The sequence below is a fragment of the Myxine glutinosa genome, chromosome 1 (assembly GCF_964187855.1).
Source record: "Myxine glutinosa chromosome 1, kmMyxGlut1.1, whole genome shotgun sequence".
Classification (NCBI taxonomy): Eukaryota; Metazoa; Chordata; class Myxini; order Myxiniformes; family Myxinidae; genus Myxine; species Myxine glutinosa.
In genome coordinates this window covers 107,822,547-107,839,213 of record NC_136261.1, presented here as the reverse complement: position 1 = coordinate 107,839,213, position 16,667 = coordinate 107,822,547, and the positions used below count along the sequence as shown (strand labels likewise).

General features: G+C 43.9%; 1 protein-coding gene across 1 annotated transcript in view; it reads right to left on the bottom strand.

Moving 5' to 3' along the window:
- Window positions 1-16,667, bottom strand: part of LOC137412149 (casein kinase I) — a 171,064-nt gene that overhangs the window by 56,790 nt on the left and 97,607 nt on the right. Inside the window, exons 8-9 of the mRNA XM_078775860.1 lie at window positions 6,044-6,209; window positions 5,721-5,860 (exon numbers count right to left, since the gene is read on the bottom strand). Of these exons, the coding sequence (XP_078631986.1) occupies window positions 5,721-5,860; window positions 6,044-6,209 (306 nt within the window). The remainder of the gene's footprint in view (window positions 1-5,720; window positions 5,861-6,043; window positions 6,210-16,667) is intronic.

The following is a 16,667-nucleotide window of genomic DNA, read 5'->3' as shown; positions in this document are numbered from 1 at the left end:
ACTGTCAAACATGGAGGAGGAAGCGTGATGGTCTGTGGCTCTTTTGCTGGATCCAGAGTCGGCGACTTTCACAGAGTGACTGGCACCCTGAACCAAAAGGGTACCACAGCATTTTGCAGCGCCATGCAATACCCTCTGGTATACGCCAAGTTGGTCAGGGGTTCATCCGACAGCAAGATAATGACCCGAAACACGCCTCAAGGCTATGTCAAACTACCTTTGAGGAAAAGAACAAGACAGTAGGCTTCAAATCATGGAATAGCCAGCACAGCAGCACAGTCTCCAGACTAAAACCCCATCGAGCTGGTTTGGGATGAACTGGACAGACGGGTGAAAGCAAAGCAACCTGCAAGTGCAACACATTTGTGGGAACTTCTGCAACAGTGTTGAGAAGAACTTCCCAAACAATATTTGATTTCCATTGTAGAAAGAATGCCACGAGTGTGTTTGGCGGTTATATCTGCAAAAGGTGGCCACTTTGCAGAGTCAAAATTTAAAATTAAATTTTGTTAAACAAAATGTTTCTATGATTTCTTTTTTATTTCCAATTGTTTATTTGTTGTTGTTCTATGCTTAATTTCAGAGTACATTGGGACATTAAACTGCGTAAATTTCAATAAAAACTGTAAAAATTGAGGTGTTCTAAAACTTTTGACCTGTAGTGTACATACATACATACACAGTATATTGTTATGAATTTGGGTAGTGATATATATATATAGAGCAGAATAGATCTGAGCAGGTACCATGCTTCGCCTGCTTCGGGATGTCACGGTAAGGAACACTACCTGTAATAAGTTCTTCATGTGTAGGCGTTTTGTCGGGTAAGATGTATAATTGTGAATCTACCAGGAGATTCGTGTGTTAAGTAGTGTAGGGATTAATGAGTGGAGCCCTTGTATGTCTCACCTGGTTAGCCAAACCTTTGTCCCTTTTGGCACTGCAGACCACATAGACATTAGTTAGGACCTTTAGTCCAACACTAAATGACACCCTCCCCCCTGATGTGACTGAGGAAGAAATCAGGCCAGGACACCGCCGATAATGGCCGCCACCATTTACACCTCCGAGAGGCCTATCCACCTCGCATAGCACGTGCTATAACACAAGGACCAGGGGATGAGAGTTGGAGTGACGCAGTGGGCGTGCACCGGGGTGAGTCGGTGGAGGCTCTGATTGGTTGGCAGCGCGCCAAAGCTGACGTCATCGGCCGGAGATATTAACGGGGGCCGGACACCATTTCGGGGAGTTCAGAAGAGGCAGTGACAGTCCCGGTGCGATTTTGAGGCAGTCGAGAAGAGTAGAGGGCAGTTCGTTTGAGGTGCGCACGGGCAGAGTTGACAGTTGATCCAGAGCAGTTGGATTCCTGGCAGTTCGCAGTTCAGCGCAGTTGATCCCGAGGAGTTGGATTCATGGCAGTGCAGTCCAGAGCCCGAGTTCGTTTTGAGCAGTTGGGTTTGAGACGCGGCAGGACTTTGGTCCGAGTCGACCTTGTGTGGAGCTGCTCGCCTGCTGTGGGACCTCGGTGCTTTGGAGCTTGGTGCACGGACCTCCTGTGCAACGGCGAGGGCGTTGGCTCGGGCCTAGCGGGGCATGCGAGGCAGACGGAGGATTCCTCCACGCCGGAGTTTGGAGCCGCGTTGGACGGACAAGACAACGAGAGCAGGTAAGACCGAGCTCCGCGTACATTGTACATGACGAGACGACATTTTCTTTCCTTTAATTCACCCCCCTCGTTTTGTATTTGATATCTGGTGTGCGGGATCCCGATTTAGTATATTTATTACCGGCGCGTGCTTTTTGCTGTCCTTGCTTTTCACAATAAACCCTTGTATTATTTTCTTGTACAAATACCTGAACGCAGTTTCTTGGTTGCTTTTAATAGATAAGGCTGCGGGGGCTCTCGGCGCTCCCCTCCATCCCACGCGCTTGGGTGCTTTTGAATTTGGAATCCGCCATTGAGTTTTCGCCTCGGAAATTAAAGCCTTCGCAATCGGCATCCGTGACCGCCAGATATTAATTTCGGCGGTTGCACGACAATATATATATATATGTGTGTGTGTATATATATATATATATATATATATATATATATATATATATATATATATATATATATATATATATATATATATGTGTGTGTGTGTGTGTGTGTGTGTGTGTGTTAGCCATTAGGGTTTAAACCCCATGACTCAATTCTGAATAACATCTGAAAGTATATATCGTGCTTCTGAAAACTGATTTGAACTCGGCTGCAGGCAGAGGCGGGGGGACAAAATGTGCTTTCGAGACTCGAGGTACAGGGTGGATCCTTAGCCCAGTAAACAAGTCCTTGAATGTATGTGCCAGACAGTAGATAAAATGCTCGCGACCCACGTACAGGGAAAACATGTCGCCAAACGCCTTCTTCACAAAGGGAATAATTAATTATATATCTTTGTAGTTTCTAGTATGTCTCCTAAATCAAGGATGTAACCAACCTTGGAAAGAAATATAGACATTACATATCCTTGATTGTTATTGTATTCAGCACGTGTATCCAATCATTCATCTACCATTTAGCCTAGTGTATGAGAATATTTTCTTCGGCCTGCGCTCGGGTCTGATATGTTTAGATAAAGAGCCAAAAAGGCTCAGCCTATCCTATGCTTACATCTTTTTGTCTAAGTTTGGCCTTCTTCAGGAAGGGACGAGGGAAGGTGGGTCTTTATGGCCCAGGTTTTGCTATGTCTTTAGCGCAGATTCTTGTCTGATATTTTGCTATAAATGAAATGCCTTTTTACTTATTTTTCAGCGAGTGTCTTGAGGAATTGCCCGCTGCGTGTTAGGCGGTGCATTCTCGAGCCTTGCTCCACACTGTGTGTTTGTAATCGATTTTATTAAACATTGTTGCTCTGATTCTTCTTCTTCTTCCTTCCCTTGAGGTCTTAGACCGACAATTTTGGTGTGTGTGTGTGTGTGTGTGTGTGTGTGTGTGTGTGTGTGTGTGTGTGTGTGTGTGTGTGTGTGTGTGTGTGTGTGTGTGTGTGTGTGCACGTGAAGGTGCTGTTGTTGACAGGTATCTCCACATGTGGGCGTGCTTCAAGATATGGAACAGAGACCTACAAGGTCTCAAAGTATCCACCTCCGAAAGTCAGTGTATGTGTGTGTGTACGTGTGTGTACGTGTGTGTCAGAAATAGGACCACCTTTCATGGTAGCTGGTATTCCAAATAATCTTCCTTTTACTTCATAACATAATGGAACCTTCTCAAAATTATCAAGTGGATCATGATGTTGTGATGAATAACATTTTTCAAAAATTATAAAATGCATTTCCAAGAATGTGCCGCAGCATATTACCCACTGACTGAGCAGAGAAGGGTACTCCGGCCCTCTGGGCAGGAGTTCCTGCTAGTTTATGCAATTCATTGTTCCAGTGTTACACTAATGGTGCAGCCATTGCTTGAAAGCGTAAAGTGAGTGATTCATCTGGGTTGCACTTTGCCAAGATGGCTATTTGAAATCCCCCCCCCCCCCCCCCTCACAAAAGGGACAATCCAAAAGCAATTAAAAATATGTAAACAACCAGATGCAAAATGGTACAAACGTCATAAAATTCAATTGCATTGTTAAAATTTGCAAAATTGTATTGCATCTCTTTGCAATAGACCCCCATCGTTATTGTGAAAGCTGACTTAGCCAGAATTTGAAACAAGCAGTGACAAAGCCCATAACATTTTATCAATTACTGTACATCAAATTATGCCTGTAAAGCAGGTTGCTGTAACAGGATTCGTTGATGCCAAATGAAGCATGTCTGAAAATGTCATATAGGGGAAAAAAAAAAAAAAAAAAAAAAACCTGCTGCACACGCTCTGCTCAAAAATAATTAAGCACAAGTGGCTGACGTGAAGCAAAAAACAAAAACAAAACAAAAACATCTTTAGAAAAAAAAAGACCATCTGCACAAGCCAAATGGAATATTTCTGCTCCCTCCAAAGGACACATTTTTACTCCAGAATCCCATTCCTCAAATTCAAACAGCAAGATAAATGAATTTTTTTTTAAATGCAAATATCTCAAGAAGAGCAGCTGATGATTGCAAAATACTTACTTTACCAAAATATCAGTTACATATTCATGCAACCAAAGAGTACCTCTTCACAAGAATTGTGACTGCAAACCCTTGTTATGGCAAATAAGTGTTCAAAATTCCCCATGATACAAGTGCAGTCCATTTCAATTTATAGTAGCAAGTGAAGAGGGTGATTTTTTTTGTCACTGCAATTGAAGACCTGAGTGGAAGAAGTACTTGAGTCACATTCTTGGGCAAAGTTAGTTAGAATTAGAAACTCCATCTGCATGCAGTATGGTTACAGTCCATGTCTAATAATTTTGCATAGTATTATTTTGTGACTTAAGTACTTCTTCCACTCGGGTCTTCAATTAGTTTTAATATTTACGAGCCCATTCACCATGCTACACGGAACACAGAACTTCTTTTTCAAAACATGCTCCAACAGTAAATTCATCTACAGAAGAAAACAAATAGTTTGAGGTGTTTGTGCTTATTTTACACAACACTAGCATTGCACCTGTCTGTCTCTGCACCACAGGTAGTTGAACAACATAAACTTGTACATGTTACAGTACAGTAATATAGATTATTGACACAATATTAGCATTATTAAGCGGTGAATATCCATCTGTCTAAAATAAAGAAAAATAACCTGTCTAACCCACCGTTTTAATTCTAAAGGGTAATTCTAAAGGGTGATTCTAAAGGGTGATTCTAAAGGGCGATTCTAAAGGGTGATTCGAAAATCAAAACTAAACCACTTCCTTCAGACACGGATGCAATTTATTTTTTAATTTTATTCCAGAAACATTTTGTTTACTGTGAACAACCAGTTCTTTTTAGTAATACATACACTTATTCACCAAAAAACAGTTCTACAAATGCGTTTTATGTTCCCAGGGATCAGATATTACATCGTTTTGGGTTTTTTTCCTCCACCCCAAGTTGCAAAATGCATCAAGTTTGTGCTCATTTATGCTTGATGATGGGGGAACAAAAGTGACAATCAGGAAAAAAAAAAACCTGTCGTTTGTACAACTCGATATGTTACGTTATTATTATTATGAAAACGAGCATCTGACATTCAGCCCCTGGCCTACGGAAGTCAGATAGCCAGATGTACGTTTTTTGTTAACCATCGCCAGGACATCGACAGGGTGGGTTGAGTGTTGGACGCCAGGATGACATGCACGTCAGCAGAGGCCGAGAGCCTAGCGATTGTCTTAACCCATAATGGTGTCCCAGCGAAAGGAGTGTGACAAATCCCATGGACAGAGAAATCGGGCTACTTTAATAGATACATGATTGTTGGAAGGAATCAGGTCTACAGTGAAAAAGCCAATTTAAAGATCAATTTTCGGTGTTGGGTGTTGTACTTTATGAAGACCCCGATACTGCTGCAATTTGATTACAAGTGTTAGTGCTCAAACTATTTTATACTACAAAAGAAAAGGTCAACATTATTTGACGAAATAACAATCCCATAAATGCATGCCAAAGTAGCAAAACTAAGGAAAAAGTTTGAGGTTTGTTTTTTTCAGCTCACAAAACAGATTTGCATTACCTGAACTGCCTCGTTTGAAATGAAAATTAGCAAAACAGCTTAATTGAATGGATGCCACATTAACAAGCAAATACACAAAAGGCAAATTTTTACTTACTTTTGCAGAGGGTCCACGGCTGGTCGCTTCTTGCCCCGACACGAGGTCAGAGGAGCGGGCAACAGGTGTTGCTCTCTGCAGCCGCATGCATACCTTACGATCCTCAGGTGGACGGGCTGCACCACGGCTTCCGGGAAGACCTGCAAACATAAGCTGGTGGTTTATCAAGCAAGGGCAACCATTAATCCATTGGGGGAGGAAATGCAGTCTTTGTAAGACGAGACAATAAGACAAAGTTAGCTTTGACTCTGCAAGGTCTTGCATTTCAAACACGAACCACCTTTTAAATCTTTATGTACCATTGGTGTACATGTTCTATTCACCTGACAGCTGATGTGTTGGGGACACAGGAGCACGTGCAGCTGCTCCATCATGGCGAGCACGAGGTGGTACTGTGACGAGGGGACGTGCAACTACATGTGTGCCATTGGCCCTTTGCTCACGCTCACGCCGCTCCCTTCCCGCATCTTCATGTGTGCGACCTGCTCCCTGTGTGAAGAAAACAGAGAAACAAAAGAAACCTTGTGAATACAGAGGTAGAACAAGAGGTTTTCATGACTCGATAGGTCAACATACAACCAACCAAACTAAAAACTGATCCAGAGCAAAGTTGATGGCACGCCATCACAAATTCCCATGCTTTCCACAAAAAGCAAAGTTGGAAGATGGCAAAACATTCCACCAGAAAACTCAATATCAAATTTTGAGTTTAAAAAAAAAGAAAAACAAACTTGTTTTGACCCATCACTCGATGTTCCCATCCCATGAGGCATGAACCAAACGTCAAATAAATTTTAAAAAACGTTACATATTTCATGCACCCCCCATCTTCTTCGTCCATATGCAGCACTTGGCTGAGGGTGCGGCTGTGTCACTGTTGCAATGCCTTCTGCTGATTATGGCAGGAATTAGAAATTTGGCCATGGTGCTGGCGATAGCTCACCTATTCTTCACGAAGGACATCATGGGATTTTTAGCATCCACCAACTAATGCTGGCAGACGGTACGCCCGTTTAACACCCATCCAAGGGAAGGGACAGACTGATGAATCACTGCCTGTGAAACACCAGGATGACCATTTATAGCTGGGTGTGTATTGAAACCCAGGCCAGGCAGCTTAGAGGAGTGTGTGTGTACCTCAAGACCACCCCATCAGCCCCGTCCCCCAATGTTCATTGCATATACAAAGGTCTCATGTTTAAAAATGTGCTCATAATTGCATTTTCCGGTATTCCACCTTTCGATCACGCCCCCAGGGGCAATTCCAAAAATGATACGATTGCTGCATGGCAGAAGGTGCGAGAGCAGTAACAACCAAGTTTGGTGAATTGCTGAACAACCGTTTGAGACAGTGTGACAGACGGACAAATAGACAGACAGACAGGACCAACAACAACATCCCCGTCCTCCCTTCTCCTTCCACCCCCTCCCGTTTTATTCCTTTTTTCCAAAAAGTATGGGGATAATAAAAAGCACCAAAATGTGGGTGCAATCAAATGTTGACAAAAAAAAAAATGTTACTGTCATCAAACCTCATCTAAAAAGACATCATCTAAAAGTTTATTAAACCATATTTAGGATTGTTGTTGTTGGTTTGTTTGTTGTTGTATTAAACGATATTCCCCATGGGGAATTCTTCACAATGCGCCATGTTTCACTTTTCTCCATGGAGTAGTTTTGGAGATCTCGAGGCGAAACTTTTTTCGATTTTTCCAAGATGGCGCCTCCACCACATTACCTATGACGTCATAATTATCATTAAAAATTCCACAGAAAGAGGCACTCCTATGGTCAAAATTTGTGTCCATCGGATTAACAGTTGCAGAGAAAGAATTTTCACACTGATCAGATCAAGTGTTGTACTTGTCGAATTATGACGTCATAATGAAGGCACTAATGGTAATCATTAACATGTCATTCCCCATGGGGAGCACTTGATAAGAGCCTTATTTCAATTTTTCCCCCATTGTGTTTTTTTTTTCTTTTTTTTGTATACAAGATCGAGGCTCGTGAAAGAGCCAACATTAATCACACAAAAAGTCAAACCGACAAATAAAACATATAAGGAGAGCGGTCGACAAGATGGGGAGAGAGGGGGAAGAACACAAACACAACATTTGAGAGCAGGGACGTCGAGAGATATGTGGGAGGGAGAGGGCTTGGGGGGAGGTGGGAGAGGAAAAAAGATATGGACACTGCAAGGACTTCCAGGAAAGAAGGTGGAATTTCAAAAAAAGTGGATCTGGGGTGAATTAGCAGGGGTAGAAAAGATCAAGGTTTTGGATGGGGGAAGATAAGATGGTGGTGAACAGCTGTTTTAAAGACCTGGAGGGAGGAGTGGGATTGAAGGGAGTGGGGGAGTTTGTTCCAGAAGCAGGAGAAAAGAGGAATGAAAGAGTGAAGGTGAGCAGAGAGCCTAGATTTTGGCAGTCTCACCAGATGAGGGTTGCTGGCAGATCTTGTGCGACCTGTAGGAATATTTGGGGGACAAAGCACAGAGAGAGATGGGGGAGCAAAGCCGGAGAGGAGTCGGTAGAAGACAGAAAGCCCCCAACCTGCCTGCGTTGAGTGAGTGAGTGAAAGGCCCTCGGAGTTAGCTTCATCACGAGAGATTCCAATGATTCTGAAAGCTTTGGTTTCAACAGCATGAAGCCGACCTAGGTGTAAGGCAGGAGCACCGGCCCAGAGAGGAGAACAGTATTCCATTGAGCTGTGGATGAAAGTCTTGTATGTGGTGAGGAGCTCAGGTCTGCCAAGGAAGGACTTCGCATGACGGAGGATGCCCAGTCGACGACTGCCTTTGGAGGCCAGCTCGGAAATGTGGTTTTCCCAGGAAAGATCATGGCAGATAGTGAGACCCAAAATCTTGAGTGACAGAACATCTTGGAGAGTATTGTTGAGAAAGTAGATGGGAGGGTTGTCCAGTCGGTCTTTTCGGAGAGACAGTGAGAGTGTGAGATTTGTCAGGATTGAAAGACATGTTCCACTTCTTTGACCAGTCTGATTTTGTCCAGGTCTGTAGAGAGTGAGGAGGCTGCAGACTGCCGATCTGAGGGATGAGGAATGGAGCGGCAGAGAGTGGAGTCGTCAGCAAAGAGATAGAGGATTTTCCAGAGAGTCTGGAGAGATCATTGATGAAGACCAGAAAAAGCACAAGGCCCAAAACACTGCCTTGGGGAACTCCAGCCTGAACAGGAAGGGGAGATGAGAGAAATCCATTTAGGGCCACATGTTGACTACGACCAGAGAGGAAGCGTGGAGATTGGAGATTTCCAAGCCATGCGTGGAGATTTCCATGGATACCATTGGAGGAGAGTTTGGTGAGCAGAGCGGGGTGCCAGACCGTATCAAAGGCACGTGATATGTCAAGGGAGACAGCTCTGATTTCCTTTTGGGCATTGAGGACCTCCATCCTTTGTTGAGACAGCAGAAGCAGCATGTCCAGAGTAGAATGACCTGGTCTGAATCCAAATTGATGATCGGAGATCAAGCCATTGGAGAAGAGGAAGGATTTGATATCCGAAGCAATGATGGATTCCATGACTTTGCTGATAATTGGGAGAAGGCTGATTTGTCTGTAGTTGCTAGGATCTGTTTTTGCACCTTTTTGTGTAAAGCGGTAATATTTGCTGATTTCCAAGATGCTGGCAGATGACCTTGAGTAAAAGAGAGGGTGAACAGAACAGAGTAAAAGGTGAAACATTTTTCCAAGATGTCATCCGTACTACATGACCTATGATGTCATAATTATGAATAACAAAATTATACAGGCCGATGATCTCCTATGGTAAAATGTAGTGTCAATCGGCCCAACAGTTGCCGAGAAAATGAATTTTTAAAATGCAGACACGTACAACATACGTACGTACGCAAACGAATGCCTAACCCTGTGCAGGGTAATTACCTTACTTGCATACAAGCATGGAACATGAGCAGTTTGTGATATTACCAATCCTGGCACAAAGACCGAGATAAAGGCATTCCAAAAGTTTGAGGAAAGTGGCATTCATTGGCACCAGAGTTGCAGTTTGGTCATTATCCATTTGTTTATGCTTCTTATTATCTCCACCACAAAAGGTGGACAGGGGTTATGTTTTCACCCCTGTTTGCTTGTTTACCTGTGAGAAGGATATCTCAAAAAGTTAAGGACAGATTAAGACAAACTTGGTGGACAGGTTGGGTGTATGACACGGAAGAATCGATTAAATTGTGGTGAATATCTGGATCCGGATATGAGAAAAAAACAAACAAAAAAAAAACTAATCAAGTGATTCTTCACCATTGATAAATAGGGCTAAAAACGACACATAACACGATATCTCAAAAAGTTGGGGACAGATGACAAAACTTCGTAGATGAGCTGGTTAGGTGACAAGAACAAGCCAATTAGATTTTGATTCAGTGTTGAATGCAGATCAGGCCTATCAGGGGAAGACAAAATGTAAACTGTTCAGCCAAGTGGAGGTGTGCGCTCTTCTACCGAGTGCATTCTAGGATGCAATTTGCTTCATTAATCTGACATTTGTGATTTTAAAGCATGATCCAGATGCTTGTTACATACAATTATGGCTCTTAATGAAGAATCCATGCAATGGAAAGCACAATAAGTCACTAGCACCCAATGAATTGCACATCCAACAATCAGCAAGGTCATGGACTTCCCTGTGTGAGGACACGATAATTCACAAAATTGAAAATACGGCTGTGTGCGCAAAACTACGATAAATGGGAAAACCATGGCACCCTCATGAAAACAAAATTGTGGAAGGCCATATAGAACAAATGCTGACCAACGTCGACCTCACTCACAAAGTGTCCAATGCTCATGCACGAGGCCATTGCAGGTCGCCATTAATGACTTGATTCAAGCAGCTGGACTTTGACACTGCCCTCACCCCACTAAAAAATCCCCAGTAAAATCACCTGGCAATCCTGACAATTGTGCTTCTACATTTGAAATTCCACCAGTGTGGCCAAATATTTTTAACTCACTGAATAATTTGCAACTTCCATTTTATTCACACAGACAGTTGGAAGGACATATACATTGAAGTCAAGTGACTATGCTGAGGAAAAATGTAAAAAAAAATTAAATGGTTCACAAGTCTCAAACTATTTAATGTCATATTCTGAAAACTTTTTTGTATACAAAGTTAAGGTTCGTGGAAGAGCTAGAACACTCAACACATCACAAGAGAGAGGGCAAAGGAAAGGTAAAACAAGCAATATGCACAGGGGCATTGCCATGCTGAAACAGGAAAGGACCTTCCCCAAACTGTTGCCACAAAGTTGGAAGCACACAATCGTCTAGAATGTCATTGTATGCTGTAGCATTAAGATTTCCCTTCACTGGAACTAAGAGGCCTAGCCCGAACCATGAAAAACAGCCCCAGACCATTATTCCTCCACCACCAAACTTTACAGTTAGCACTATGCATTTGGGCAGGTATCGTTCTCCTGGCATCCGCCAAACCCAGATTCGTCCGTCGGACTGCCAGATGGTGAAGCGTGATTCATCACTCCAGACAACGCATTTCCAGTGCTCCAGAGTCCAATGGCGGTGAGCTTTACACCACTCCAGCCGACGCTTAGCATTGCGCATGGTGATCTTAGGCTTGTGTGCGGCTGCTCAGCCATGGAAACCCATTTCATGAAGCTCCTGACAAACAGTTGTTTGGCTGACGTTGCTTCCAGAGGCAGGTTTGAACTCGGTAGTGAGTGTTGCAACCAAGGACACGATTTTTTTTTACATACTATGCACTTCAGCACTCGGTGGTCCCGTTCTGTGAGCTTGTGTGGCATACCACTTCACGGCTGAGCTGTTGTTGCTCCTAGACGTTTCCACTTCACAATAACAGCACTTACAGTTGACCACAGGGGCAGCTCTAGCAGGGCAGAAATTTGACTAACTGACTTGTTGGGAAAGTGGCATCCTCTGATGGTGCCACGTTGAAAGTCACCAAGCTCTTCAGTACGGCCCATTCTAATGTCAATGTTTGTCTGTGGAGATTGCATGGCTGTTTGTTTGATTATACATACCTGTCAGCAATGGGTGTGGCTAAAACAGCCAAATCCACTAATTAGGAGCGTCCGCATATTTTTGGCCATGTAGTATATACATATATATGTATGTATGTATGTATGTATGTATGTATGTATGTATGTATGTAATGTACATTTGTGGGGGTAGATGATGGAATCCCATAGTAAAGATAGAATTGTATAGTTATAGCATGGACGGTGGACGCGTAGGAGACATCTCGATGCATTTAAGTCAGGAAAATGGAGCTCAAGATTGTTTATGACTTCACACGAGGGGTGAAGCTATGTTAACTAGTTAGGGATTAAGGTTAGTTTTCCCCAGTATATGAATTTCCTTTGTCGCTTTCCCTTACATTTTCCATTTACAAGGCCAGCCATGCAAAATCTCCATTAAACCACCACAACCACCGACAGTACCCGGACATTGCTGATCGGCAAGTAAGCCCTGCCTTAACACTCACGCCAAGCAAAGCCGGCAGGCCACGCCCCAGACTGTTATGAGGGGCGTGGAGAGGCAGAGCCGGCAGGCCACGCCTCTGAGCTTGCAATTGGCCGAGGTGATGTCAGAGCAGGTTCTTGAAGGTTCTAGAGCTGGGGTGGGGAACCTCCGGCCTCTGGGCCGTATACGGCCCGCGAGACCGTTTGATCCGGTCCGCGAGGCAATTCATCTATCTATAATTCCAGTAATCTCTCCTTTTCAAGGTTTTAAATTAATCAGACAAAGGGTAACCAAGTTATGGCCAAAAACGATTCAACCAATCAGAGAGGAGCGACCTTTCACGTGTTGTAACAGTCAACGAATGCCGAACGTGGCGAGCAGACGCTGCCTCGGACGGCACATTTGAGAACTTATTCATTTATTTGACGTTGGCAAAATATGTTGGCGCTAACAGAATAATTGCCATCAAATTTAAACTAATTTGCGATTAATCGTAACTGCGATATGCGACCTTCCGGACAGTCAAGTGAGTTCCGGACAGTCGTAACTGCGATATGCGACCTTCCGGACAGTCAAGTGATCGCGTGATCTCATGTCATCATTTCATTCAGTACATGCAAACATAGCGACTAACAAGAAAAGAAAGGTAGATGCGGAATGTCGCGCTTTCCAAGCGAAATGGGCAAACGATTATTTCTTTGTGGAGGTAAAAGGCAAGCCAGTATGCCTAGTTTGTCGGGAAGCACTCTCGGTGATGGAAAAGGCCAACCTAGAGCGTCATTACAGCTCGAAACATGCTAAACTGGACGAGTTGAAAGGACAAATGCGCTTGGATAAAGCTAACGTTCTTCGGCGGAGTTTTGGTGCTCAACAAGCAGTCTTCATAAGACCACAATCTGACCGAGACAACACTACGCATGCTAGTTTTGTGGCGAGTGAGCTAATCGCTAAGAAGCTGATGCCGCATTCAGAAGGAGAATTTGTGAAGGAGTGCCTTGTTACCGCTGCGGAGCTGCTCGCACCGGACAAAGTAAAATTGTTCCAAAGTGTCAGTTTGTCTCGAAGAACTGTCTCAGATCGGATTACTGACATGGCACAAGATATTGAGAAAACACTGAAGGACACCGCAAGAGATTTCCAGTTTTTCTCTCTGGCCTGCGATGAGACAACGGACATAACAAACACCGCCCAACTAGCCATTTTTGTGCGGGGGATTACAGCTGAGTTTGATACGAGGGAGGAGTTGCTGTCTTTGCAAGCCATGCATGGCACCACCAAAGGTGAGGATTTGTTTGAGCAAGTTGTTTTGGCTATGAACAAATTCGAACTGCAGTTTGACAAGTTAAGTGGCCAGGCCACGGCTGGAGCCCCAGCCATGGTTGGCGCGCAAAAGGGATTGACTGCATTGTTCAAAAAAGAAATGAGTCGTCTCAGTCTCGATCCAAGTGAGTTAGTTGTATGCCACTGTATCATACACCAAGAGAATCTGTGTGCACAGTCCCTGAAGCTCAACAATGTGATGACAACTATCGTTTCCACCATAAACGTCATCAAAAGCAGAGGGCTGAACAGCCGCCAGTTCAAGGAGCTACTGAGTGAACTAGAGTCAGAGTACGGAGATCTGGTTTACCACTGTGAGGTGCGGTGGCTGAGTCGTGGAAATATGCTCACACGGTTTTACTCACTGAGAGAAGAAGTGAAACAGTTCATGGAGATGAAGGGGAAACCTGTCATGGAACTCAGTGATAGCAAGTGGCTGTGTGATTTGGGCTTCATGGTGGACATTACCAAGTACCTGTCAGAGCTGAATGTCAAGCTCCAAGGTCCCAACCAGCTTCTCAGCTCTCTGCAATCACATGTGAAATCATTTGAAGCTAAACTAAAGCTGTGGCAAGTGCAACTGGAAAGGGGAAACACTATCCACTTTCCCACTCTGCAAGAACAAAAGCCTGCTGTGACATCTGAATATGCTGCTGAGTGTGCAAAACTCCTCCAGGCATTTGGAGAGAGGTTCCAGGACATGAAAAGTAAACAAAGGGAACTGAACATATTTGCCACGCCGTTTAATGTGGAACCAGCTGATGTGCCTGACAACCTACAACAGGAAATCATTGAGCTTCAAAGCAATGACGAGCTCAAAGCTAGGTACAACAACCTCCCTTTGCTCGAGTTCTATAAACTGTATGTACGTGCTGAGGATTTTCCCATTCTGAGGAGACATGCACTGAAGTTTGCATCACTGTTTGGGACGACCTACAGCTGTGAGCAGTTCTTTTCAAAACTGACTCTTGCAAAGACTCCGTTCCGCTCAAGACTGACTGACCCAAACCTGCAAAACCAGCTGCGAGTAGCATCATCATCACTACCACCTGACACCAAATGCCTCGCCAAAGAGAAACAGTTCCAGCCATCGCATTAGGTGAGTCCGATATATGTATTCAATAATTTAGCATGGCCCTCGAAGGATGTTCTAAAAATCGAAATGGCCCTTGACAGGAAAAAGGTTCCCCACCCCTGTTCTAGAGAGAGAAAGGGCCATTGGAAAAAAGAGTGGTTCTCTCGTGTGCTTAAATAGGATGCTGGCTATTGTTGGTTCGGTTGGGTCATGGAGTTTGTGCACTTTAGAGGAGAGCGGAGGAAGAAGAGCATGCCTCTTGGTTCTCTCCCAGTTGTACTTTGCTCGGAGAAGAAGTGTGCCATTTTTGTTCTGATCGTGGACGATCGGTGTTGACTTTTGGGAAGCGATGAGCTCTGCCGCGTCGGCAGTGTCTGCAGGAAGTTTTGGACCACTGCTGGGCTCTCGGGAGCTGAAGGCCACATTGCACTTGACGGTAGAGAATCTAAAGGAGTCCGTCTAATCTGCTCGCTTCACACTTGCAGTGCCCTCGATGCGTGGCGATTGCCGCCACCATCTTGTGCGCTTCCGGCGCGGTGGCATTGAGTATTAACGGCAGCCAAGCTACTAAAAGTCCTCGTTGAGGCCAAAGCTGAGTGCCGGCCGGCTAAAATAAATTATTTCATTTTCCCCCGTGTGTTTGTATTTGGAACCGAGTGGAGACGTCTCACAGCAGAGAATAATAGTTTTACCTCAGCATTCATTTCATTCTTTGATTTATTTTCATTAAATTCATTGTGTGGCATTTTTCATTTGTTGTGTTCATTTATTCGTTGTTGGTTCGGAAATAAACCTGTGTGCTTCCATTCAGGTAAGCACTTTGCATCCTTCCATCCTGCAAGCACCAAATATAACCGCTATACAGTGCATTCAGAAAGTATTCAGACCCCTTCACTTTTTTCACATTTTGTTATGTTGCAGCCTTATGCTGAAATCGTTTAAATTCATTTTTCCCTCATCAATCTACACTCAATACCCCATAATGCCAAAGAGAAAACAGGATTTTAGAAAGTTTTGCAAATTTATTAAAAAGAAAAAAACTGAAATATCACATTGACAAAAGTATTCATACCCTTTGCTATAACACTTGAAATTTAGCTCAAGTGCCTCCCATTTCTCTTGATCATCTTTGAGATGTTTCGACACCTTGATTGGAGTCCACCAGTGGTAAATTCAATTGATTGGACATGACTTGGAAAGGCACACACCTGTCTATATAAGGTCTCACAGCTGACAATGCATATCAGAGCAAAAACTAAGGCATGAGGTCGAAGGAACTGCCTGCAGAGCTCAGAGACAGGATTGTGTCGAGGCACAGATCTGGCGAAGCCGACAAAAAAAATTCTGCTGCATTGAAGGTTCCCAAGAGTACAGTGGCCTCCATAATTCTTAAATGGAAGAAGTTTGGAACAACCAGGACTCTTCCTCGAGCTGGCCGCCCGGCCAAACTGAGCAATCTGAGGAGAAGGGCCTTGGTGAGAGGTGACCAAGAACCCGATGGTCACTGGCTGAGCTCCAGAGATCCTGTGTGGAGATGGGAGAAACGTCCAGAAGGACAACCATCACTGCAACATTCCACCGATCTGGGCTTTATGGCAGAATGGCCAGACGGAAGCCTCTCCTCAGTGAAAGACACATGAAAGCCCACAGAATCGTGTTTCTCAGTCTGAGAGTCCTTTAGGTGCTTTTTTGCAAACTCCAAGCAGGCTTTCATGTGTCTTTGTAAGGACTACCTTCAGGAAAAGAACAAGACGGTAGGCTTCAACTCATGGAATGGCCAGCACAGTCTCCAGACTTAAACCCCATCGAGCCGGTTTAGGATGAACTGGACAGAAAGGTGAAAGCAAAGCAACCTACAAGTGCAACACATTTGTGGGAACTTCTGCAACAGTGTTGGGAGGAACTTCCCGGACAATATTTGATTTCCATTGTAGAATGAATGCCACAAGTGTGTTCGGCGGTTATATCTGCAAAAGGTGGCTACTTTGCAGAGTCAAAATATTAAATTAAATTTTGTTAAACAAAATTATTCTATGATTTCTTTTTTTAATCGACAATTGTTTATTTGCTC